General features: G+C 41.7%; 1 protein-coding gene across 1 annotated transcript in view; it reads right to left on the bottom strand.

Annotated features, from left to right (window-relative positions):
* ZBED1 (zinc finger BED-type containing 1) overlaps positions 1-26,706 on the bottom strand; it is a 439,106-nt gene that overhangs the window by 167,761 nt on the left and 244,639 nt on the right. The window contains exon 5 of the mRNA XM_068269940.1: positions 779-986. Within this exon, the coding sequence (XP_068126041.1) occupies positions 779-986 (208 nt within the window). The remainder of the gene's footprint in view (positions 1-778; positions 987-26,706) is intronic.

The raw sequence follows: 26,706 nt of genomic DNA, 5'->3' as shown, positions 1-26,706 counted from the left end.
GTAATATTGCCATGCACTGTCTGGGCACACTTATATCATCGCAGTTACTTGCATCAGGCCCAAGGAGGGATCAAATCAAGAGTTTATCAGTAGGGTGAGATAATTAACCCTTTGGGGACCAGATGCCTAACCCCCCTTAAGGAGCAGGGCATTTTACCTTCGGGGGAGGGGCATTTGGGGGGTCAGGCAGCCAGATCCCCAGTATTGTTAGGTAGGCATTAGTGTCCCCAGTGTAGGAAGATGACCCCCAGTATTGCCAGCAGCCTTTACTCACCTTCCAGGCTCCAGCGATGAGCAGCTCTAGCCCCCCTCCGCTCTGGCTGGCATCCTCACTCGCACTGCCATTAAATTCCGGGTCGCGGCTGGATGACGTCATCAAGCCGGAACCTGACACTTATGTCAGAGCGAGCAGAGATGCCGGCCAGAGCGGAAGGGAGCGACGATCGCCGGGGGAACTTCAGGAAGGTGAGTGGATCATCAGAGTTAAACAGCCACAAGTGCGGCATATGATTTACTACCACCGGCCCTCAAAAGGTTAAGGAAATAGTATTGTGAATCAACCCCTTTCTAGCTCTATATTGCTGCTATTGCTTATTAACATTTCCTAGAAACTGGTATAGTATGGAATCGGCGATTGTAATCTCATTTTATACTGTAATATTACTTTAGATTTCAACTTACACAGTTCTTCTTCTTATGTGCATTACGGTAAATATTAAGAATGGGTAAGCAAAAACAACTAATATCTACGTAGAATGCTTCATTAAATAGAGCTTACCTGCTTTGTAGGTCATCAAAGTTCAGCTGTCCATTAAAATGAGTGGCTGATGACAATGTGACAACTCTAGCATTAAAGTCTTGGGTTCCTGTATTCCTCAAAGTGTCCAGCAGAAGATTTGTAAGTAGGAAATGCCCCAGGTAGTTCAAGCCAAAGTGTGTCTCAAAACCATCTTCTGTTCTGCTTTCTGGTACAAGCATCACACCAGCTGCAGTGGACAGAGAATACAACACGTGAATGTATTAAAGAGACTCCGTAACAAAAATTGCATCCTGTTTTTATCATCCTACATGTTCCAAAAGCTATTCTAATGTGTTCTGGCTTACTGCAGCACTTTGTACTATCACAGTCTCTGTAATAAATCAATGTATCTTTCCCTTGTCAGACTTGTCAGCCTGTGTCTGGAAGGCTGCCAAGTTCTTCAGTGTTGTGGTTCTGCTATGCACTCCCTCCTCAGGGGGGAAAGAAACACACAAATGATCTCTTGAGATTCAAAAGGAAGTCTGTATACAGCCTGCTTGTGTATGGATGTATTTTCTATGTGTGGACATACTGTACATCAACCTACTTCCTGTTTTGGTGGCCATTTTGTTTGTTTATAAACAAACTTTTAAAAACTGTTTTTAACCACTTTTAATGCGGCGGGGAGCGGCGAAATTGTGACAGAGGGTAATAGGAGATGTCCCCTAACGCACTGGTATGTTTACTTTTGTGCGATTTTAGCAATACAGATTCTCTTTATGCAGGTTACACGCAGATTTCCTTTAGTGTAAGAAGGTGGGTTACTTTGAGTGGAGCCTCAGAAATAGAAATACTGTCCCGTTAACTGCCCATGTTGTATACCTATACGTTATCTGCTAGGCCCCTACATTAATCAGTAGTGTCTTCTCAGAAGTCGATAGCTGCAAGAAAGATGTTCAAGCAGGTAAATAAGTATCTCCTTAGGCCCGGTTAACATTAGCGTTCCAGGTCCGGCTTCCCCGAACCCAGAACGCTCCGTACACAGCGGAAGGTGAATGGATACATTGTTAACCTTTCTGGCGGTAAGCCCGAGCTGAGCTCAGGCTATGCCGCGCAGGAAGATATCTCAGCCCCTGGTGGGGCGATTTTCGCCATTTAAAGTGCTGTGCGCGCAGCTAGCACTTTGCTAGCCGCGCGCACAGCTTGATCGCCGCCGCTCTGCGACATTCGCCCGCACGCAGTGGCAGAAGAGGGCCCCCCCCTGCCAGAGCCCTGCGCTGCCCGGACCAATGAGCTCCGGGCAGCGCTATGGGCTGGATCGGAGGCGTCTGACGTCAGGACGTCGGCTGACGTCCATGACGTCATTCCGATCGTCGCCATGGCGACAGGAGAAGCCAAACAGGGGAGCGCGTTATATACGCGTTCCCCTGTTTGCTATTGATGCTGGCGACGATCGCACTAGAGGGACACATGCGCCCTCTAGTGGTGTTTCATGTAGCTACCACTCTGGTAGCTTTACATGAAACAAAAAAAATAAAATAAAAAAAAAGGATTTTTACCTATTTGGCAAAAAAAAATTAACCGCCAGGGAGGTTAATCAATGTATCCATTCACACTCGTGCGACCGTCCGGATCCGGATCCGATCCGGGAACGCAGCTCCGGGACGATCCGGCTTTTTTCCAACTTGCTGCATTTTTGCCGTACGTCCCCGTGTGGCTGCGGACCTGGGCCGGATTCTGACCCGAACATGCGGCCATGCTGTGCAATGAGAAACGGATGTTTCTCATCACACTGGCAATAGGACCGGATGCTTCCAGCACCGGTCCTTTGCCACTTGGGGGGCCCAGACTACACGCCGGTATCCCCCATGCTTGCGGTGCCTTTCTGGCACTGCAATGTATCTAGTTCCGGCTACTTTATTGTAGCCGGAACTGATAAATTCCGGATCCGCAACTTGTGGCAACTTGTGGCCACCGCAGAGATCCGTACAGTCTCTTTGCAGCCCTCGGACACTTGCGGACTCGAACCGCAAGTGTGAACAGGGCCTTACATACTGCAATATGCACTCTGCTTCAATGTTTACTCAGCAAAGAGAGAGACAGCAAGCTGCAATACGTACATTCTTTATTGCCACTCTTTCATTTTGGTGCAGAATATTGCCTAAGTTACTTTTTGGGGGCAATTTCCCTATCATATTCCCTTTCTGTCTCCTATTCTCACACTAACCTTCCCTTTTAATGCTTAACAGTTATCTCCTACTCCGATCCCATTTTTTCCCTATTTACTAATATTAACCTTGCCCTTCCCCACTACTGACACTAACCTTTCCCCACGCTGTTACTGCTATATGAGTTCAGCTACAATGTAGCCAACCTCAATACTTAAAGTGGGCCCAAATTAAAAATACAAGATTTCAGAAATAAAATCTATTTTCTAAATTATAATAATAAATAGCAGCCTTTTTTCAGCTGCATGATGACAAATATAAAATATTTTACATTTATTGGAGGAACCCCTCCCTTTCTTTCATATTGCCGGGATTTTTCCGGCAAACTGGTGGAGGAGATAAAAAACAAAAGCAAAACACAGGCTGCTACTGATGTCACAGGGGAGGTGAGCTCAGCTTTTGTGAGATTTCACATAGACGACGCCCCTGTGAGGGAGGGTAGCTGATGACAAACACACCCGTGATCCTCCTACTAATCTCAGAAGCAATGGCTGCCACTTGTAAAACCCTAGTTATGAAAAGAGAAGGGTGAAAAGCATGCACTGAAATGCTCATAGGCTTGAAGGAGTGTTTATTTATCTTTGTATGTGTCAGAGTGGTGCAACTAAATATTTTGAATTAAAAAAATATGTTTGGTTTGGGTCCGCTTTAATGGAGAGCTGTCCCTACAGCAACTTCAAGCACTGGAGAATATCATAGCTGAGCAGCAATTCCACATTTTTGGATCAGCTGCATGATAGCCTAGTGATGCGATTGTGCATTATATTTCACTACTGAAGAAGAGTACTAGTAATAATGAATGTTACACTTTGCCTAAAAGGCCTAACCAATATGTACAAAAAAGGTGAGTTAAAATCAACGTACTATCTGTGTCTGACAGGGCAAAAGTATTTATAGCTTCAGAGATCAGAATAAAACTCAGTGCCTGGACTGTTTGTGTTAATTACCAGAAGGAATGTTTGTGCTGTATGTCTGACATGAAACAAGGATCTTTGCTGATCTCCCTTCACAGGCCAGCCTCCAGTGGGGTGTAGCTATCTCGCCCCCTCAGACAGTGCTATGGTCTAATCACTAAACATGTCCTCCCATTTGTCCAGACTGGAATAAAATATCACCACACATACAGATATAATTATATATAATTATATATATATATATATAAAACTGCTCGGCTTTTTCATCCACCAGAAGGGTCTGATTATCACAAGATGGTTCCCTGGTGGGTAACCATAATGCTGGCCCCATCGGGGTCAAATATATATATAGGTATAATGCCTTCACTGAAGATATACTCGGGTACAAATTACTAGTGCATAAGGGTGTATAAAGATATAAATACAGTGCAGCTCAACAATTGTTTCACCCCTTAAATGGGGCGTTGTCAGGAGAATATAGTGCGCGAATCATAAACAGTAATCCCCCCACCAAGCAACAAAGCTTCTCCCAGCAACAGCCCAAGTCAGAGCTGACGAAGTGGCCATCTGGCTAGCTTTAAATAGGATTAGGCATTTCAAGACTCTACCCTTCTTGTTCAATGGGCCCCACCTCACAAATGCACCATGCACAGTACCTTCCTTTGCGTGCGTTTCATTAGAAATCCCCTTGTACTGTACCACCGCCCCGCATTCTAAATGCGCAGACGGTTCAGAGTCCGCAACGTCACTTCCTGTGACGTCATTCCTGTCTTGTATCTATAATAACCCAAAGCTTTCCCCGGACGGCAACAATGTTTCCCATATTATGTGCAGCCTCTTCCGTTTACTGTAACCCTGGCAACTGAACACAGGATCATAAATCGCGCTACCGCAGCAAGGTATTGGTGTATGCAGCCTCTGTCAGTTATCTGCCCAGGTATAACCCCATACCACAAACATTCTGGCAGACCGGGAACCATTTTACTCGCAGGCCCATTTAAAGGGGACATCTGCTGGTTCACATTTTTACGTACTGCCACCACATTTAATGCATCGGGGGGGGGGGGGGGGGGTAACTCATCTAGAGGGGACAGGAAGCCGGGGATGGAAGGGTGGGGGCGTGGTGAGTGCAAGGATCCTACATGCCTAAGATTCTCACAGGTTAATAAAGAACCAGGCTATTTAGTGTAAAAGTATATAATCATAATGGACTCATGGAATGGACTCATAGAAAGCAGAATGGATTCATAGAAAGCACTTCAACGAAAAATCCTCATTAAGTCCTTTTGGTAACAAAGTGTCCATTCTAAATATCCACCCTGCCTCTAGCTGCAAAAGTTTCCTGTCAAGATCACCATCCCTTATCCCACTTTTCCACTGTTGGAGTTTCCAAAATGAGATCCCAAGTGGGTTTGAACCATGTGTGGCATTCATATGTCTTGCCACTGGGGTGTCCTTTTAATGTTTAATGTCCCCCACATGTTCTAAGACCCTATCTTTCAGGGCCCTGGTAGTTTTCCCGACATATAAAAGTTCACATTCACATTTTGCAACATACACCAAACCCTGTGTATTGCAGTTGAAAAACGATTTTATCAAAAAATTCCTATTAACTGACTTGGTTTTTAACTTTTGGCATGAAGGATGCCCCTTCAATGGCCACATCTGAACGACCCATTTGGTTTGGGTGGTAGCAAAGTGAGATGTGTATTCTCTTCCTCTCTTTTAGTGTATCTGCTATGCACCACTATGTCTCTCAGATTTTCCACCTGTTGGTATGTAACCGACGGTCTGGTTGACAGATGTTTCATCAAATTCTTGGTGCAGGATCGGCCAATACTGCTCCAAGATTCTGAAGATGTGATGTGACGAATTAGAAAAGGACCCTAGTAGTCTCAATGTTTGTGGCTTGGTCTGTAGTGGAGTGTGTTTTGGCATCAAAGTATTTGCCCACTGGCTGTTTTTCGCCCTTTTTTATTTTTTCTCAACCGGTGGATACAAGGGTATTCAATGAGGATCTGCTATCTGCTGCAATGCATACTCTGCAGTGGGAGAAGTGGCATGCTCTAATGCACAGCCTGTAAGAGGAGGAGTTGTCTTGTTGCAAAACACACTATACAAGGGAGCTGGTGTTCTGCTCCATTGGACACGCTACAGGAGGAGACGGTGGTATGCTTCAATCCACTTTCTACAGGGGCATAGGGTGAAATGCTCCACTGCACATTCTACAGAGGGAGGGGGTGGTATGCTCCGATCCACATTCTACAGGAGAATAGGGTGGAATGTTCCATTGCACATTCTACTCTATGCATTCTACTTCATGTATTTAACAATACAGCAATTTACATATATAGCAAATTTGAAGAATTAGTCCAAAACCTGTTGGTTCTGTCACTAAGTGACATAAACAAAGGAGAAAAGTCATTTATGTCTCATTTTACTCTGGAAGAAACTTTTTTTCTTATCTGTATATGTTTACGAATATTTTAAATTTTAAAATGTTCGCGACAGTGGTCCTTTAATGGTGCATTTGCACTGAGGAATAAATCTGGATGGCATATCCCTGCCTATTCAATTCTATGGGCCTTTTCACATCTGTGCACAGTAACAGACACGGCAATTTGATAAAATTCGATCAGTTGTCCTGAAAAATCCAAAGTTTTTTTTCCAATCCTTCAAGAAATCTGATCGAATTTCCCATTTTTATTTGATAAAAGCAGATCGTGAGTGTTGGATTTTTCTGATTAATTTAAATGGAAATTGAAAGGTGTATGGTACATTGTTAATTACTTGATATACAAAACCCAAGCTATTTTTTCTGAGTTTAAAATAATTTTTTTCAGAATTTGGGAAAAATTGAACACAGGTGTGTGGTACATTGGTCATATTTTTTTAATTAAATTGGTGAGAATTTTAAGTCCAGTGTGCCTGCCAGCTTTTTTCTCTTTGTGGTGGAATTCCCTTTAATACATATTAAATTATTATTTGCAGAAAGAAATCAGTTACACAGACATGGTAATCTAAATCAGTGTGGTGAGTTTATAAAAAAAAACAAGAATATGTGGAAATAGCGACTGAAACACCACCCACGTGCCACTAATGGATAAATCAGTCAGTCTTAGAAAACCTTATTTCAGTGTGAGCGCACTGAAGTGTGAACTGTAATTCTATTTAATGCTGTACATCACCATCAGGCATATTTATTAGGAGCAGTGGAATAGGCAATGTCCCAAAACCCACAACAACCAATCACCAAACTCTATTTTATGATGTGCCTGCTCTAAATGGGTGAAAAGCAGCTTGTACATTGTATTTTTTGTTTAAGACAGAATTCCAGCTTGTACAATGTCAAACAAAGTCACAATGCAATGTGCTAAAAGCTAAGGCACATATAGAGTATAAATGTAGTGCACTTTCTACTGCAGCCCAAGAGCCAAATTATAACAAACACAGCACTTCAGAACCCAAGCTAGTGGATAGGGTCACAGCCCACATGGTGCTTCACTTGACTCCAAAGCATCCTCCTTTGTGAGTGACCTCCCTGTGACCTGTGCACCAGCTTGGGTGCTGAAGTGTAGTGTTCAGTACAATTCAGGTTTTCGAATGCAGGATCCTGAATTTGAACACCAACACTGTTTGTATTTGCACCACATGGGGAGCTCAACCGGTAGTAGTCACAAATCTATGCATAAATATAAATTCCCCACAAGTTTCTCAATGCCAAAAATAACCTTAATACTGGCCAACAAACATAAGTATAAATTGTAAGCCCCCCTAAAACGTGCGCTTTGAGACACTTGAGGGTAATTTTATATCCACTCCTCACATGGCATCACACTACATCCTCGGGAGGCCATCCCCAAAGTTTATTAAAAAAAACAAAAACAAATCAAAAACAACAGTCTACGCCATCCATTGCACTGCCCAATTGAATACATTTTTTTTACTGACAAAAGCTGGATAAAATGAGCATTTGCACACCATTTTTGAACAATTGCTGCACTATTGTTTGCAGCTGAAATCTCCATTGTAATGGCTGGTGACAGGAAGAAAATTTCAAACTAGCATTATGAGTTAGCTATTTACGTGCTCATGGATTTAGGGTTAGTCTGACTGAGTGGGGCAGAAATAACCTCTGGAGAAATCTATTATATGTAATCACCGGAGTTTCTGGGCCCTATGCAAAGCCATATCTCACCAGCACGTATTGCCAAATCCACAAGACTGCAGCCACCACTTTCTTCTGCTTTTGACTGGCAATAGAGAACTCTGGATCCTTGGCAAAGCATCTTCATAGCTCCCGCTGGGGCTCCCCATTGGTCCTCTCCAAAGTATTCTTAATGAGGAGCCCCAGCAGGAACTATGAAGATGCATTGTCGGGGCTTCAGAATTCTCTTCTACCAGTCAGGCGGAGGAAAGTGGCCGCAGTCTAGGTGGGTCCAGCAGTTCAGATGAAGCTGTCGTGGAGTGATGGTGTGAGGATGCAGCGGCGTTAGATGAGTGGTGGGGAGCTTCGTGGCTCCATTGGTGCGATGAGTGCACGCAACTACCGGGGGAGCGAAACAGCTCCATGGCACAAACACTCGCTCTGCATCACCAGGCATGTACGAGGTTCGCTCCTGTGAGTAATGCTCTTTGTGCTTGTACATCGCTTAGGTCAAGCAAACAATGGAATTTGCTGGTAAATTCTGAGCAATGCCATGTGACAAGAAGCTTGCATGCCAAGAGCTTCTAATCACCTTGAATTGCATATGATGCTCTGTGTAATACAAGCTCTGTACAAGCATACAGCAGAGTAGGAAGGAGAACACAGTGTTTGTGCTTATAGCATCCTAATACAGTGATTAATTATGGTCATGGAGAAGCTGGTAGATTTGCAAAGCTCTGATTTGCTGTGACCACATCTTGCACATCATCATGACTAGCAAATCGAAGACTTGCATATCTGTCACCTGACCAAACTGATCACATGCGTCTCCATCTTTCATGACCATCTAGACATGACCATCATTAACAGTAATGCTACCCTAAAGATGGCTGCTACATTCAGGAATCAATATGCAGTAAAAGAAAATGTAGCAAGCAAAAAAAAAAAAAAAAAGACGGCAAAGAGGTGAGAAAAATGTTGAAATCTGACTGCGACTCTCCCTGAAAATACTACGTATCCTTCCATTTGGTTCACTCGAACAATATACCATCATTGTTGAAATTGTTTAAATGTTGCTCAGTCACTTTGCTCCAAGAAAGAAACAAAGTCAAAATGTTGAAATAGGCCTATCCAATGAAAAATAGATCAATTCATGAGAATTTTTCTGCAAGACAATTATTCATAAATCAAGTATAGATTTTCAAATGGGCTTTCTTTATATACCGATTCAGCTCCAAAACGTGTGTGTGTGTGTGTTTGTTCAGTGTTAACAGAATGATAATGGGAATCATTTTAGCTTAGTGTATTACAGTTATTGATTTAGAAACACTCTGCTTACAGCAGTCAATAATAGAGCCAATCTCCCCATATGAATGTGGGTGCACGGTCACAGTTTCTAATTAGCAGCTGCAAAGTAATCTCTGCAGGTAATGGGAAAGGGAAAGCAAGTGTAGACAGGCAGCCATAAAAAGAGAGACAGACCACACAAACATGCTAGTCCACTCAGCTGAAAACCATTCTGCAACACAATAGACCAATATATGTGTGCGCTCCATATTACAACCAGGACGAAAGGATATTGGCCCTTAGTCAATTCAATTTTTTTCCTAAGTTTTCTCTTAGATGATTTTTTGATTTTTTCACACCTTGGCCCATATGCAATTCACTTATTCACCTGAGTTTTCTCCTAGGAGATCATTTTTAATTTAAACTTCTTTTAAAAATATTTTTTCAGTACTTTGCAATTGGAAAAGTACCGAAAAATTGGGTGAAAGGGTATCATCAAAACTATTTTGAGTATTTTCTCACTTGTCAGTGGTTTAATAGGTGTTTTATTGACAAGCTGTAAAAATATCACTTAGGAGAAAATTGAGGAGAAAAAGTTAATTGCACAGGGGCCCTTGTCAATAAAATGCCTTCTAAGCCACCAGCAAGCAAAAAAATACTTTTGGTAGTATGTTTTCTACTTATTTAGTAATTCTTTGGTTGCAGAGTGCTGAAGTTATTTTAAAAAGAAGATGAAAAAATATCACCTAGGAGAAAGCTTAGTAGAAAAAGTGAATTGCATATGGCCCATTATGTCCAAAGTAAATCAGTTCTCCAATGCCAGTGTCAGACAAGGAAAGGAGGAAAGGTAGCGTCCAGAGCAGCTCTCTGAGTGGAGGGATTTGACAGGCATCTGTATTAGCAAAAGAAAAGAGAAGAGAGCGCTTCTATGGTGCAATACCTTTAATTCAGTTTGCAAATTACAAAAGAAATGTTTGTACAAGATTGCTAAAATTTGCAAGCGTATCTCACATGTGCCCAAAGTTCCACATGTAAACCGTGGCCAGTAGGGGACATCAACAAGGGTGCATAGTAGGTCTGGAGTCCAGGCAACCTCTGTGTGCCGGTTGATAATGACGAGGCATTTCAACACCACCAGATACAAGGGTGTGTTCAAATGCATTGACATTATCACCCGGCACACGGAGCTTGTCTGGACTCCAGACCTACCATGTACCTTTGTTGATGTTCCCCACTGGCCACGGTTTACGTCCAAGTAGTGGAACATTGAGTATGTGAGATACGCTTGCAAATTTTTGTGATCTTGTACAAGCATTTTTTTTGCAATTTTATTACCGTTAATTTAACAAAACAGTAATTTTATTACCATTATTTTAACATATTTATTAATATATCTCACATAAATATGAAGAATTGATAAAAATATAGTTATGGACTAGATTAATATCTTAAAATTTTGGCTATACCCAGCTCCCGTTTTTCCTGGCGCCTTTGATGTATGCCCAGTAATCCCCCCCTAAACTTGCCTACGGCATCCCTTTATCTCTTTCAGTTGTGTGAGCATCTGTGCTGCTTTCAGCAAACCTAGCAATGTTAACAAGAAATGCTAAATACTATTTTGTGAGCTCTGCAGAAAATCACTCATTCGCAGTCATGGAAATTTTGGAAATTTCTAACTCCAAAGGAAGTGATCAGTAATACGGACTCCTGTAGCCATGGTCACAAAGAATTTACATTTTCATTTGTGCCATTTTTTGTTTAAACCAATGGTAGCTAAAAATTGAAGTAGAAAGGTTTTTAATAACATTAAATAATAAAACACTCTGTATAACATTGGTAAATACTACATTTTGATTTCTAAGGAGAAAGGAGTTTAACATTAAATGTGAATGATTTCGCTTAAAAAACGGCAACGGGCGAAATAAAGTGACATTGGCCTCAATTCACTAAGATCATGCTGGAGATAATAAGGCAAGAGAAAACTTACATCCACACAGTGAGAGAGTTATCTTATCTCTTCATTCCTTAAGTTACCTCCTCTGTAGTTAATTTACCTCCTCTGTAGTTAATTTACCTCCTCTGTAGTTATTTTCACACGCAGTTAATTAACAGCCTGTCTTTAACTCTGGAGTTATTTTAAGGATTGGCGAGTTAACTTAAAGACAGAAGAGTTAACTTTTGCCTGAGGTAAAATGTTTCCTGAATACTACATGCCTTATCACCATGGTAAGAACTCTAGAAGAGTTATTAAAGACAGGAGATAAGCTTAGTGAATTGAGGCCTATCTCTGTTACTGACCTGCTGCTGTGCATCACTCTTAGACCAAAGAGCCACAGGTTAGAAATATAGGACTTGTGTGCTTCTGAATTCTGAAAGGAGGCAGGCAGGTCACAGATGAGGCAGATTGCTGCAGGTGAGAGCAATCTCATACATCTAAGACAGCACTGAGCAGCAAATAGACTTTATCTCATAATAATGGCACATTAGCTCCGCTGCATGGAGCTGTGAACACTGTCCACTGACACAAATCAATTCTACATGATAGATGACACCATGTGGCCATGGCCGAGACTTTTTACTAAAAAAGATGGGGGGGGGGGACTTTTTTGTGTAGCCATTTTTTTATTGTTAAAAAAAAAAAAAAAACCCAAAACCAATTATCCCCTTTATCTCCACTATACAGCATTATACTATCTACAGTTCATCATTGCTTTACTTTCATGTTCACATGTTATATCTTCTGTTACACTAGAAGTAACTTGGCTTGTGTTTGTGACAGACTATTCTTTCCATAAAAAAAAAAAAATTATATACACACACACGTATGTAAACATACACACAGTGCGGCCCATATTTATGCACACCCCTGGCAAATTTTGACTTAAAGTTACTTTTATTCAACCAGCAAGTAATTTTTTGACAGGAAATGATGTACAAGCGGCATTATTGTGAGGGTAAAAAAAAACAACATTTCTCAGCTTTTATTTACATTTGAGCAAAAAGTGTCCAGTCCAAAATTGTTCATACCATTCCCAAACTGTCACAGTCTGTGGGAAAATCCAAGGTTCTATACCATTTCACATAGACCAAGCTGTTCTAAAGCATCCTAATTACCCTGATTACGATTAATTGGGAGCAGCTGTTTTAATCAACTCAACAGGTGGAAAACAGCAGCTCTCTGCAGTTGGTTTGTGGACTGTGATGGCTAAGACAAAGGAGCTCAGTGAGGACCTGCAGCTGCACATTGTGGCTGCTTAGAAGTCAGAAAAGGGCTAGAAGGCCATTTCTAAATGTTTTCAAGTTCCAGTGGCTACAGTGCAAAGTATTATTAAAAAATACAAGATCTTCCGCACTGTGGAAAATCTCAGAGGACGTGGTCAGAAGCCAAAAGTGACATCTGTGCTGGCCAGGAGGATAGTTAGAGAGGTGAAAAACGTGGCCTTGGCCACCAGTGGACATTTCAGCATGACAATGACCCAAAACACACAGCAAAAGTGGTGAAGAAATGGTTAATCTGTGGAGGGAGCTAAAGATCAGGGTGATGGAACTAAGACACACCTGTGATGTATGGAATGAAGACACAATTGTGGTAACATGCAAAAAGCTGGTCTGCAATTATAGGAAGCTTTTGATTACTGTAATTACTGTAATAGCCAATAAAGGCTTTTCTATTGATTATTGAGAAGGATATGAATAATTTTAGACTGGACATTTTTTTTCTTCAAATGTAAATAAAAGCAGAGAAAGGTTTTCTTTTCCACAATAATGCCTCCTGTACATCGTCTTATTATCTTTTGGGAGACACTGATGTCATTTCCTTTCAAAAAATTCCTTGCTAGTTGAATAAAAGTAACTAAGTTGAAATTTGCCAGGGGTACGAATAATTATGGGCAGCACTGTATGATATATATATATATATATATATATATATATATATATATATATATATATATATATATATATATATATATATATACAGTGGTGTGAATAACTATTTGCCCCCTTCCTGATTTCTTATTCTTTTGCATGTTTGTCACACTTAAATGTTTCTGCTCATTAAAAACCGTTAACTATTAGTCAAAGATAACATAATTGAACACAAAATGCAGTTTTAAATGATGGTTTTTATTATTTAGTGAGAAAAAAAACTCAAAACCTACATGGCCTTGTGTGAAAAAGAAATTGCCCCCTGAACCTAATAACTGGTTAGGCCACCCTTAGCAGCAATAACTGCAATCAAGCGTTTGCGATAACTTGCAACGAGTCTTTTACAGCGCTCTGGAGGAATTTTGGCCCACTCATCTTTGCAGAATTGTTGTAATTCAGCTTTATTTGAGGGTTTTCTAGCATGAACCACCTTTTTAAGGTCATGCCACAACATCTCAATAGGATTCAGGTCAGGACTTTGACTAGGCCACTCCAAAGTCTTCATTTTGTTTTTCTTCAGCCATTCAGAGGTGGATTTGCTGCTGTGTTTTGGGTCATTGTCCTGCTGCAGCACCCAAGATCGCTTCAGCTTGAGTTGATGAACAGATGGCTGGACATTCTCCTTCAGGATTTTTTGGTAGACAGTAGAATTCATGGTTCCATCTATCACAGCAAGCCTTCCAGGTCCTGAAGCAGCAAAACAACCCCAGTCCATCACACTACCACCACCATATTTTACTGTTGGTATCATGTTCTTTTGCTGAAATGCTGTGGTACTTCTACGCCAGATGTAATGGGACACGCATCTTCCAAAAAATTCAACTTTTGTCTTGTCGGTCCACAAGGTATTTTCCCAAAAGTCTTGGCAATCATTGAGATATTTTTTAGCAAAATTGAGACGAGTCTTAATGTTCTTTTTGCTTAAAAGTGGTTTGCGCCTTGGATATCTGCCATGCAGGCCGTTTTTGCCCAGTCTCTTTCTTATGGTGGAGTCATGTACACTGACCTTAATTGAGGCAAGTGAGGCCTGCAGTTCTTTAGATGTTGTCCTGGGGTCTTTTGTGGCCTCTCGGATGAGTTTTCTCCGCGTTCTTGGGGTAATTTTGGTCGGCCGGCCACTCCTGGGAAGGTTCTTCACTGTTCCATGTTTTTGCCATTTGTGGATAATGGCTCTCACTGTGGTTCGCTGGAGTCCCAAAGGTTTAGAAATGGCTTTATAACCTTTACCAGACTGATAGATCTCAATTACAGTACTTTTGTTCTCATTTGTTCCTGAATTTCTTTGGATCTTGGCATGATGTCTAGCTTTTGAGGTACTTTTGGTCTACTTCTCTGTGTCAGATACCTCCTATTTAAGTGATTTCTTGATTGAAACAGGTGTGGCAGTAATCTGGCCTGCGGGTGACTACAGAAATTGAACTCAGGTGTGATAAACCACAGTTAAGTTATTTTTTAACAAGGGGGGGGCAATCACTTTTTCACACAGGGCCATGTAGATTTGGAGTTTTTTTCTCACTAAATAATAAAAACCATCATTTAAAACTGCATTTTGTGTTCAATTATGTTATCTTTGACTAATAGTTAACGGTTTTTGATGAGCAGAAACATTTAATTTTGACAAACATGCAAAAGAATAAGAAATCAGGAAGGGGGCAAATGGTTTTTCACACCACTGTGTATATATATGTATATATATATATATATATATATATATATTTGATAATAATGCAATGCATGCACCAATGTCCCCTTCATCACTGAGGCATGCGACGGCTGTGTTCTCTAGGGGCTGAGAGAAGAATATAATTCCTTGACCCCAGGATTTCCTTTTTAACTGACTGATTTATTGGCTGAATAAAATGAACTATTACATTATAATAAATAAAATAACATCATTGTGGTGTAAGAAAGATGAAAGATGCTAATACAGTAAGGGAAATATGTATTTGATCCCCTGCTGATTTTGCTCATTTTCCCTCAAAAAAATGACTAGTCTAGAATTGTAATAGTAGGTTTAGGCTGGTTTCACAGTAGGACTTTGCGTTTTAGGGGACGTTATGGTCGCATAACGTGCCCCTAACGCAACGCATGGTGGTGCGGGAGAGGACGGTAGAGTGAGCCGCGTTAGGCGGCTCTATCCGCATAAGGTCTCCCAGAGTGGCGCTGATTGGCCAGCGGGACCACGTGATGCGGAGCGAGACACTCCGCATCACGTGGTCCCGCCGGCCAATCAGCGGCCGCCAGTGCAGTGCATATTAAGTAGCCATGTGCGCGGCTACTATAGCGGCATCTCCCTGCCTCCTCTCCGCCCCCCACTGAGCATGTGCAAACAGTCTAACGCGGCTAAAGCCGCTAGAACGCACAGCATGCTGCACTTTCACTACAACATGCAGCGTTACATGTAACGCAACGTGGGCAGTGTGAACAGCCCACTTGTGTTACATTGCTGTGCGTTGGGGGAGCGTTACAGGCTGCACTAACGTGCGCCTGTAACGTCCCTGTGTGGAAGCAGCCTTATTGCAGCTGTGAGAAACAGACACCTACAAAAGAACCCGCAAAAAAAAACAAAAAACAAAAAAAACAAGAGCTTGTTGCGCATTGCAATGAGTGAAACTGGTGCTGAAATGCCCATCCATGATCCTTTTTTTTCAAAATGTATTTTTTACTGATTTCCAAAGGGAGCAAATAGACAAAAAGTTCAACAATTTCTGTGAGTGATACAAGACAATATAGCATTTAAAAATACAGTAGAGCAAATGCAAGCCTATATCATGAAACCACCCTTCAAAATCAGGGAACATTTCACAGAATTAAAACCAGGGTGAAGGGAGGTTGAGGGTAGGGAGAAGAAGGGGGGAGGGAGGTATGGGCATTTAGGAGGGTAGGAGAGGAGGCGGGTGGGAAAAGTGCCTTGTTAATGTTCATACATAACAAAAAACGCCTATGAACATACTGCCATGCCCTGGCTGAGGGAAGGAGGTGCTCCCCCAACATTTAACAGTACATGGCCATCGTCCACTGTCCCTTTGATGCTGTGAATATGTCTTGTCCCCTTACCAGAAAAATGCCCCAAAGAATAATGTGTCCACCTCCATGTTGGATGGTGGGGATAGTGTTGTTTAGATCATAGGCAGCATTCCTCCTCCTCCAAACATGGTGAGTTGAGTTGATGCCAAAGAGCTCAATTTTGGTCTCATCTGACCACAACACTTTCACCCAGGTTCTCCTCTTATTCATTAAAATGTGCTTTGGCAAGCTACAGATGTCCTGTCTTGAGCAGGGGGACCTTGCAATCTCTGCAAGATTTGTTTCCTTCAGGACACAGCGTGTTACCAATAGTCTTCTTGCTGACTATGGTCCCAGCTGCCCCGAGATCATTGAAAAAATCCTCCTGTGTGTGTTCTGTGACTTTGTCATTGCTCTCATGGTCATTCCTGTTGCCACCTTCTCACCAAGCTGCTTGGTAATAGGCTTGTAAACCAGTCCAGTCTTGTGCAGGTCTACAATCCTGCCCCTGACATCCACAGATAGCTCGTTTGTCTTGGCCATGGTGACTAGTTTGGAATCTGATTAAATGGTTCTGTGGGTTTTTTATACAGGTCTTACAGAGTGTGCTCCCAACCTCAGCTCATAACCTGCCTGTAGCTGCATACAGTGAAGACACCTGGGAGCCTTAAAGGGATACTGTAGGGGGGTCGGGGAAAAATGAGCTGAACTTACCCGGGGCTTCTAATGGTCCCCTGCAGGCATCCTGTGTTGGCGCAGCCACTCACCGACGCTCCGGCCCTGCCTCCAGTTCACTTCTGGAATTTCTGACTTTAAAGTCAGAAAACCACTGCGCCTGCGTTGCAGTGTCCTCGCTCCCGCTGATGTCACCAGGAGTGTACTGCGCAGACACAGACCATACTGGGCCTGCGCTATGCGCTCTTGATGACATCAGCGGGATCGAGGACACTGCAGCGCAGGCGCAGTGGTTTTCAGACTTTAAAGTCTGAAATTCCAGAAGTGAACCAGAGGCGGGGCCGGAGCATCGGTGAGTGGCTGCGCCAACACAGGATGTCTGCGGGGGACCGTTAGAAGCCCCGGGTAAGTTCAACTCATTTTCCCCTGACCCCCCTACAGTATCCCTTTAAATGTTACTGGTTGATAGGGTATCAAATATTTATTTCACTCATTACAATCCACATCAAGCACTTACTTGAGGGCATAGGATTTTGAGAGTTCTTTTGTTGTTATTTTGTCTCTCAAAGCTACAGTAAACCTACCATTACAATTACAGACCCATCATTTCAGTTACACATCTTGTTTTTGTATTAGCTTAATTTCCACTGGTATCCAGCTGTCTCTTATATAAAGGTAGCCCTACACTGTATATTAAGGGATGTGCATTTAAGAAATCAGACACTATAGCCCTGATAGTAATATTGCCGTGCACAGACATTGCACAGCAGTATTACCATTACTAACCACATTGTGTACTGCGAGTACTCTTAGTAGTGCCCATTACTTAAGCAACAGTCACGCCAGTCGAGTACCACGGGTTGCACTAATAGCGTAACTCACGGTACACAGTCCCATTAGTAAAGGCAATATTGCCATACAATTTATGCATGCCAATATTACCGTGGTTTTCTGCATCAGGCCCATAGTGTCTGATCTATTAAATCCACATCTCTATATATGCAGTGTAGGGCTACCATCAGAGAACAGACAGCTGGGTACCAGTGGAAATAAGCTTATACAAAACAAGATGTGTAACTGAAATTCTCATAAATTAAAATAATACAATAGAACAATCCTTACAGGCAACGCGTTTCATGGGTCCAAGCCCGCTTCCTCAGGCCAGTAGCAGTGCCAGAATATAAGAGCTAGAAGATATCAGGCACCTCTCTTAGGTCAATTAGAACAAAAAGCATGTTAATCAGAACAAAAATGTCAAGATTAGCTACATGATTGTTTCAGGTGTGCGATTTCAGACACTATGGATGCTGAATCATCAGCAGGACTGCCAGGCAATATGCATTGTTTAAAAGGAAATAAATATGACAGCCTCTATATATCTCTTGCGTTATGTTCTCTTTAAGCTTAGCAATGGATGGTGATTAAAGGGAACCCGAAGTGAGAGGGATGTGGAGGCGGCCATATTTATTTCCTTGTAAACAATGCCAGTTGCCTGGCAGCCCTGTTGATCTTCTGACATAAGTAGCGCCTGAGTCAAAACCCTGGAACAAGCATGTGGCCAATCCAGTAAAACCTAAGTCAGCTGAGTCAGAGTACCTGATCTGCTGCACGCTTGTTCAGGGCCTATGGCTAAAAGTAATAGAGAAACAGGATCAGGAGGGCTGCCAGGCAACTGGTATTGTTTGAAAGGAAAAATATGACAGCCTACATATCCCTCTCACTTCACTTTCCCTTTAAGGTTAAATATTGTGAGTCATAGTGACTCTAAGGCCTAGTGCACACCAGAGCGGTTCGGCTGCAGTTTGCGATCCGCTTGCGGGTGCGGATCTGCTAGGGTAATGTATTTCAATGGGCTGGTGCACACCAAAGCGGGAGGCGTTTTGCAGAAACGCATACTCCCGGGCTGCTGCAGATTTTGGATTGCGGATGCGTTTCTGCCTCAATGTTAAGTATAGGAAAAACGCAAACCACTCTGAAAAACGGCACTTCAGAGCGGTTTGCCAGGCGTTTTTTGTTACAGTAGCTGTTCAGTAACAGCTTTACTGTAACAATACAGGAAATCTACTATACCAAAACCGTTACACAAAACCGCGAAACGCTAGCTGAAACGCTGCAGAAAAATAAGAAAAAGCGTTTCAAAATCTGCTAGCATTTTGCGGATCTGCTAGCGTTTTTTGGTGTGCACCAGGCCTAAGGGCTGGTGCACACCGAGCGGCTTTTTCAGCGTTTCTGCAGCCGCTTGCGGCTGCGGATCCGCTTGGTCAATGTATCTCAATGGGGTGGTGCACACCAGAGCAGAAGGCGTTTTGCAGAAACGAAAAATGCCGGGGTGAGGCATTTTTTGGATTGCGGGTGCGTTTCTGCCTCAATGTCAAGTATAGGAAAAACGCAAACCGCTCTGAAAAACGGCAGTTCAGAGCAGTTTTGCAGGTGTTTTTGTTACAGAAGCTGTTCAGTAACAGCTTTACTGTAACAATATATGAAATCTACTATACTGAAAACCGCAGCAGCAATCCGCAAAACGCTAGCAAAACGCCATAGAAAAATAAGAAAAAGCGTTTCAAAATCTGCTAGCATTTTGCGGATCTGCTAGCGGTTTTTGGTGTGCACCGGGCCTAAGTACTGTTACACTTTGCCACACATACATATATGCTAGGAATGTCACTGTCACTCTGACATCTGTTTATAACCTCCATAACAGAATTCATAGTGCCAGAGTCATTACGTTTGTCAGCCATTAGGTCTTGCAACATAATTTTCTATTTCTTCCATTTACTGAGATTTAATAATACTGCGAGTTTAATTCTTTAATGTTCTAGGAGAAGAAAAAAAAGGCACAGCGAAATCCACTGTTAAATAGATTGAAAAATATAATACATTTTCATTTTTCTATTGAGATAACTTGCTTAGCCACAGTTGAACAAATCTGTGCAGCAGATGCACTCTCACAAGTTTAATAACCAGAGTCTACTGGTAGAGGCGAGTTCGATAAAAACAGATTAAGCTGCCAAAGCTCCGTACCGGGGTGGGCTGTGAAGTGACTCACTGCTACATTTGCATGTAGGTCTTTTTTTAAAACCAAAATCTTATTGCAGGCAAACAATTGAAGTTGAATGTCAGCACTATTATGTTCCCCTTTTAGACAGCTTCCATGACATAAACATAACCATAAACCTTAGGGCCCGTTCAGATCAGAAATGCGGATGGCCATGCGTGCGGAACGCGTGCGGACCGCAACGCGTACGAACGCATGGCCATCCGCGTTTGTGTGCGTTGCGTGGCTGATCCCATCACTGAAAAGTGAATGGGACAGCCACGCGTTTTTGCAAAATCTGCGTGCAGCATGCGTTCCCGGACCGCACAGGTCCGGAACGCATGCAGTGTGAACATCAGACATTGCACTCTATGCAATGTCTGATGTCGTGCGTTTTGGCCACCTGCACGCGTTTCCAAAACGCGGCTGGAAACGCGTGCAGTGTGAACGGGCCCTAAGTGTACACATTTCCCTGCATCTTCTAGGTCTGGCTGTGCTCAGTGCACCAGAGTGGGAAGAGGAGCATCACTCTTGGCTGCTTCTTTTAGGGATCAGTGAACCTTGGTGAGGACATTGAAACTGCACAGAGCCATTTCTGAGCACCATTACAAAGGCAGCAGAATGGAACATGCTTTTTATTTCACTGAACTCAGAAAGGCAGAAGATTTCTATACAGACCTGTACTGAATTGCAGATGGGTTGCTATCACACATTTATATTGGTGTGCATAGCAGTTTTCAAAGTATACTAAATAAGTCAGATCATAACTGGGCAGCACGGTGGCTAAGTGGTTAGTTTTCTCGCCTTGCAGCGTTGGGCCCCCGGTTGGAATCCCTGCCAGGTCACTATCTGCATGGAGTTTGTATGTTCTCCCCATGTCTATGTGGGTTTCTTCCCACATCCCCAAAACATATAGATAAGTTAATTGGCTTCACCCCAAATTGGCCCTAGTCTATGACTATGATAGACTACGATATATATACTACACAATATAAATATATGACTATGGTAGGGATTAGATTGTGAGCCCCTCTGAGGGACAGCTTAGTGTCAAGTCAATGTATACTCTGCACCGCGCGGCAGAAGATGCAGGCGCTATATAAATACAAAAAAGAAAAGTAATAACTGTCCCTCAGCAGAGCTCATAATCCAATGGCCATTTTGGGATGAATTGTGCACGTTTTCAGGAAGTGGGAAGATACCGCAGAGTCTGGAGGAAACCCACACAAAGCAAATACCAAATACAAGTTCCTAGCCTGAATCACATACCTGAAACAAGCATGCAGCTAATCCAGATACACCTAATCTGCATGCTTGGTCAGGGTCTATAGCTGAGAGTATTAGAGATGGAGGCTCAGCAGGACAGCCAAGCAATCTGCATTGTGTAAAAAAGGAAATGCATATGTCAGCCTCCATATCTTTGTCAGTTCAGATGTCCTTTAAAGAATGACTCAATTTTTTTTAGAGATTTTCAATGAGGATGTGGAGGCAAATATACGGGTCAACAAAAGAGAGGAACAGTCTACCTAACTACAGTAGTCAGTTCTACAGGCTGGTAAATAGTCTTTTGCAAATGGCGGCTACTCAGTCCATTTTATGTTTTTTTTACCTCACACGGCAAGCTTTTAAGGGAAGTCTCGCTCAGAGGGCCAGACATTATGTATTCATGCACATTTAAATTACAATTATATTTTACCCTGCCCATTTTATTCTACTAACTAATCAACCTGAATACCACTTGCATCTTCAGAATTTGCCATACAATTCCATGATTAGTAGATGCAATCACTTACAACTACGGTTCATTATTTGAGTCTGCACACGCCTTTGTAAAGCTGGTCTTAATTATATAAAATTAGGATGAGCTCTTAAAAGAAAATTGATTTGCCAAGTAAGAATGTAATTTTTTTCCCAAGTTTTACAAAGTTAAAAAAAAAAAAATTAGCCTTTTCAGTTCTTGAAATAGCGATTATAATTTTCTTTGTGATGGGGGGAATCCATGATTAGGGCTGCCTTCCTTTTGTAGCTGGCACCCAGTGTGCCCATTTATGTAAATAAGTGAGCCGTGCTCTGATAGGCTAGCACTTCTGGCCAGTCAGTGCATTTGCTTACAATAACACTGGCTTTAGGCCTCGTTCACATCAGGGCCGTTTCTGTGCGCTTTCCACAGCGCACTGCCCTGTGCGATCAGCAAGGTATTCATTTTTCCATGTAACTAAATGTAGCTGGTTCACATCTATGCGCTGCGCTGAGCAGCGTTACAGAAACGTAGTGTTGCATGCATTTCTGTGCGCTGAGCTGTAAAGCGCACAGCAATGCAAGTGAATGGGTCCGCTTTTTTAGCGCATAGAAGCGCGTACAAGCGCATAGAAGCGCATGCGTATTTTACCCCTAATTGGAGAAAAAAATACATTTACATACAAAAACAAAGTTTTATTGACAACTCCTGCTGCTACAGTAAGCAAAACGTGCTTTAAAGAAGCGCAGCTCAACGCATAGAAACGCGGACTAAAGCGCGCACAAGCGCATGCGTTTTTTACCATGCGCTTTAACACGTTTTTCAGCGCAGCAGATGTGAACGAGGCCTTACATACCTCTGAATGATCACATAATCCTGTATATGTGCTGCCTGCGGGTTGGCTAGAAACTAGGGGCTGTTTTGATTGTTTTAAGCATGGCAGCCTTGTTACCCGTAACACTATAAGATCTTAAAGATCAAGTACTATACTTTAAAATCAAAGCTTTTTCTTTTCTTTTTTTTTTTTAAATTAACAAGTGTCAAGTGCTCTTAAAAAAACACTGGATCAAGAAATTGTCATGGAAGTTGATGATTACTAGGTCAATAAATGCAGTATTTGTATAGCGCCTTTCTCCTGTTGGACTCAAAGCGCTTGCGAGGCAGCCACTAGAGCACACTCAGTAGCAGTGTTAAGGAGACTTGCCCAAGAAACTCCTTACTGAAATAGGTGCTGGCTTACTGAACAGGCAGAGCTGAGATTTGAACCCAGGTCTCCTGTGTCAGAGGCAGACAGGGCCGGGCCGAGGCAGAGGCTGGAGAGGCTCCAGCCTCAGGGCGCAGTGTAGGAGGGGGCGCACAATTCATTCAGTTGTCATTCCCAATTGTGTTTGAAGCAGAAAGAAATAGGAAAAGGGGATACATGGCAGTGACTGCAAGTCAAATAACTAGAGATTAAGGTATTGGGGAGGTTGGTGGCCCTGGGGCGCCTCTTACTCTAATAGCAATCAGTGTGTGACGGCTGGGGCGGAGGGATGGAGGGGCGCACTTTGGTGTCTCAGCCTTGGGTGCTGAAGGACCTTGTCCCAGCTCTGGAGGCAGAGCCCTTAACCATTACACTTCCAGCCACTATTAATGGTTATGTAGGGAGATTTTCATAAAATCAATGCAATTTTATCCATTCTCTAGTGTTTAAACAGAACCTTAACTGGGAGGAATTTGGATGTTTCCTTTTAAAGAGGAGCTGTCAGCCATACTATATCAGAAAAAAAACCCTCATTTATAAGTAGATAAATACTTGCTCTACTTACATATGCATTGCACTATCCACGTTTTGATTTTAGTGATTTTTCTACAGTAAAAATAGAGAAAATCCTTCTTAGCATTTCCCATTTTAACTGTGGCTATTTTAAAGCCAATCTTAAAGTAATTTCCTCCCTTCTCCCCTGCCTGATTGTGTATGCATTGCCCGCCCTTCACTATAGAAAGTGCATTGTCTCAGCATGAGAAATATTGGCCAATCAGAGAGGAACAGAGGTGTGGGAGGGTAAAACAGGAAGGAAAGAGGCTTCAGACAATCAGGCTGCATTAGTTAAGTCTGAGGGCAAAGTAGAGAAGCAAAAAAGGACAACCCAGCAAGCCCTGCAACTTCCTTTTTGCGTACCAAAGTTTTGTGTGTATCGAATAAGAATCAGGTAAACTGGGGAATGATCATTTATCAACAAGAAAAGTAATAGTGATTTTAACTTTTGCATTGCCTGATTAGCATCCTTATTACTTGTTTACCAGATAAAAATAAAGAATTGATTTTTTATTTTATGCCCAACAGTTACACAGTAAACAATACCAGTTGCCTGTCAGTCCTGCTGATCTCTTTGGCTGCAGTAGTGGTTGAATCACACACCTGAAACAAGCATGCAGCTAATTCAGTCTGACTTCAGTCAGAACACCTGATCTGCATGCTTATTGCAGGGCAGTGGCTAAAAGTATTAGAGACACAGGATCAGCAGGAGAGTCAGGCAACTGGTATTATTTTAAAAGGAAAAATCCACAACCTTCTAAGTTTAGGTTAACTGACAACACCTACAAAAGAAAGAAATTCTGTATAAAAAAAAATCTAAATAACAATTGCATTTTAGACTTATTTATGACTTTTCCCTTAGGTTTGGCATCACTGATATACTTAAACAATATCAGATATTTACTATGAGTCATGTGGTTCATACATTATAACTGGGCAAAGTCTTAAGAAAAAAGCCCAAGGTCACAGGCAATAACAGAAAAGAATTATGAGACATTTGCTGACTTCAAACACAAAGCAAATCTAGCCAGCTGTAAATTGCAGGTGTTGTAAGTAGGACACAGCATTTAATTTGTAATATTGCAAATGCTACTTAATCCAAGCTTAAGAATATTGAACAGTAAAAAGTGTAATATATATATATATATATATATATATATATATATATATATATATATATATATATATATATATATATATATTTATATATATAATATGCTCATGCTCTGCTGTGACTGAGCTTTCTTTTACAGTGGGATTATACTGCCAAAACAAAAAATTTCAGTAACTACTCTTAGTTACATCAAAGAACATTTCAAAGCATTCCCTGTGGGTAAAAATGTTTATTTTTACAGCAGAGAGCAGTAAAAGCTTGCTCATCTCTAGTCATTGGCAGCTGCAATCATTGCCAGCTAGAGCTTTCTGCTGTTATTTTCACTCTGCTCCCCTCCCTCTGCTGAATAGACACATTGCTCTGGCAACAGCTGAGTCCCTTCAGCAGAAAAGAAGAGGGGCAGAGTAAAGACACAGACAGAAAGCTTCAGCTGGTAATAAGAAAATTTGTCAATGAACCAGAGATAAGCAAGTTTCTACTGAAAATAACCATTTTTACACAAAGAGAGTGCTTGGGGATGCTTTTAAATGTTCTTTTACGTAACTAAGAACAGTCACTGAAATTTTTGTTTTGGGAGTATAATCCCACTTTAAGGGCAGACAACTGTGTCAAATAATGCAGAAATAAAAAAAACTGAGAGCACCAATACTGCAATATGTAAGTTCAAGAAGCTAAAATGTATTTGAGCTGTATTATATTCACAAGGATGGGTTACCTCAAAGGTAACCACTGGAAACACTGATGGGGATCACAATCCTGCCCCCACTCAGGCTAAAACTAGCTCTCTGTTGCAGAAGGTTAGCAGGGATACACCACTCTGCCACGGGTCAATGATATAAGATATTGAGATTGATTATATAAAGGCACCAATAGGAATAGCAATAATATTGTTTAAAATCCATTTAAAAATGGAGGCAGTGGTGGATTTACCTCCAGAATCCAGACACGAGTTGTGTAATTTCAAGACAAAGGTTCTTTATTAAAAAGAAACTGCCACAATTACCCCACAAGCATTTTTTTTTTAAATAAAAAGCTGCTGTTTTGAAATTACACAACTTGTGTCTGAATTGTGGATGTAAGTCCACTTAACTGGATTTTAAACCATTTTATTGTTATTGGCGCCTCTGTATCATCGGTGTCAGATAATGTGCAGTGTGGGTGTGTTAATGCAGCCACTTGCATGTGAGATAAATCCCACTACGGTTTAATAAAACAAGTACCCAGAAAGGTGCAGTACTGTTTGAAATGTTAATGTTAGCCCCAATGTCTGACTACTTAAGGAAGCTCACAGAAAAGAGAGCACTACTACATGTAAAACTTACCTTTTATTTTCAAAAAGTTAAAATAAATACAGCAGATACACAGCCATGGAAAGAAAGGGGTGGACAAGGCAGCAGGCAGGTCTACAGTTGTTTTACACCGTCACAGTGCAGTGCATCTTCGTCCTGAAGAAGGGCTGCATTGTGACAGCGCAAATCAGCTGAACGCCCTCCTGCTGCCTTGTCTACCCCTCTCTTTCCATGGCTGGGTATCTGCTGTATAATTTTTAAGTTTTAAAAAATAGAAGGTGTGTTTTACATGTGGTAGTGCACTGCTGCTGTTCCTACTATTTGAATAGGTTTGCTGGGGACTGGCTAACAGCACTCCATTGATGTATGATCGCTGTTCAGTGCATCAGTTACTCTACTGCTAAAAGCTCACATCAAAGGATTCGATGGAGTCCAAGCCAGACACTCACACAATGAGTTACAATCAAAGTTAACAAAACAAAAAGTGTTTGTCCAATATGAATAAGACAAATTTAATTACTTTATTCAGACAAGATTATGTAGATTTTCAAACAAATTACAGGTTCATATTTGGTTTTGAGAAAATGCCATTAAAAAACTACTCCTTGGCAAATAGCTTGAATTTCACCCTGATAGCTGGACTATTGTCCCATTTATGACCAGCACAAGACATGGAGCCACATCAGCCTAATGCAAATAAAGGAAGAGATTTAAAGCTCAGATTCATAGATTTACAAGGGAAAACATACTGCAATGCAGGAATATCTCTAGCAAGAGAGGCTGAAAAATATAATTTGCTGCTTTGACCTA

This window comes from Hyperolius riggenbachi, chromosome 2, assembly GCF_040937935.1.
Source record: "Hyperolius riggenbachi isolate aHypRig1 chromosome 2, aHypRig1.pri, whole genome shotgun sequence".
NCBI lineage: Eukaryota > Metazoa > Chordata > Amphibia > Anura > Hyperoliidae > Hyperolius > Hyperolius riggenbachi.
Note: the sequence above shows the minus strand (reverse complement) of the source record. Positions and strands in the feature narration are given on the sequence as shown.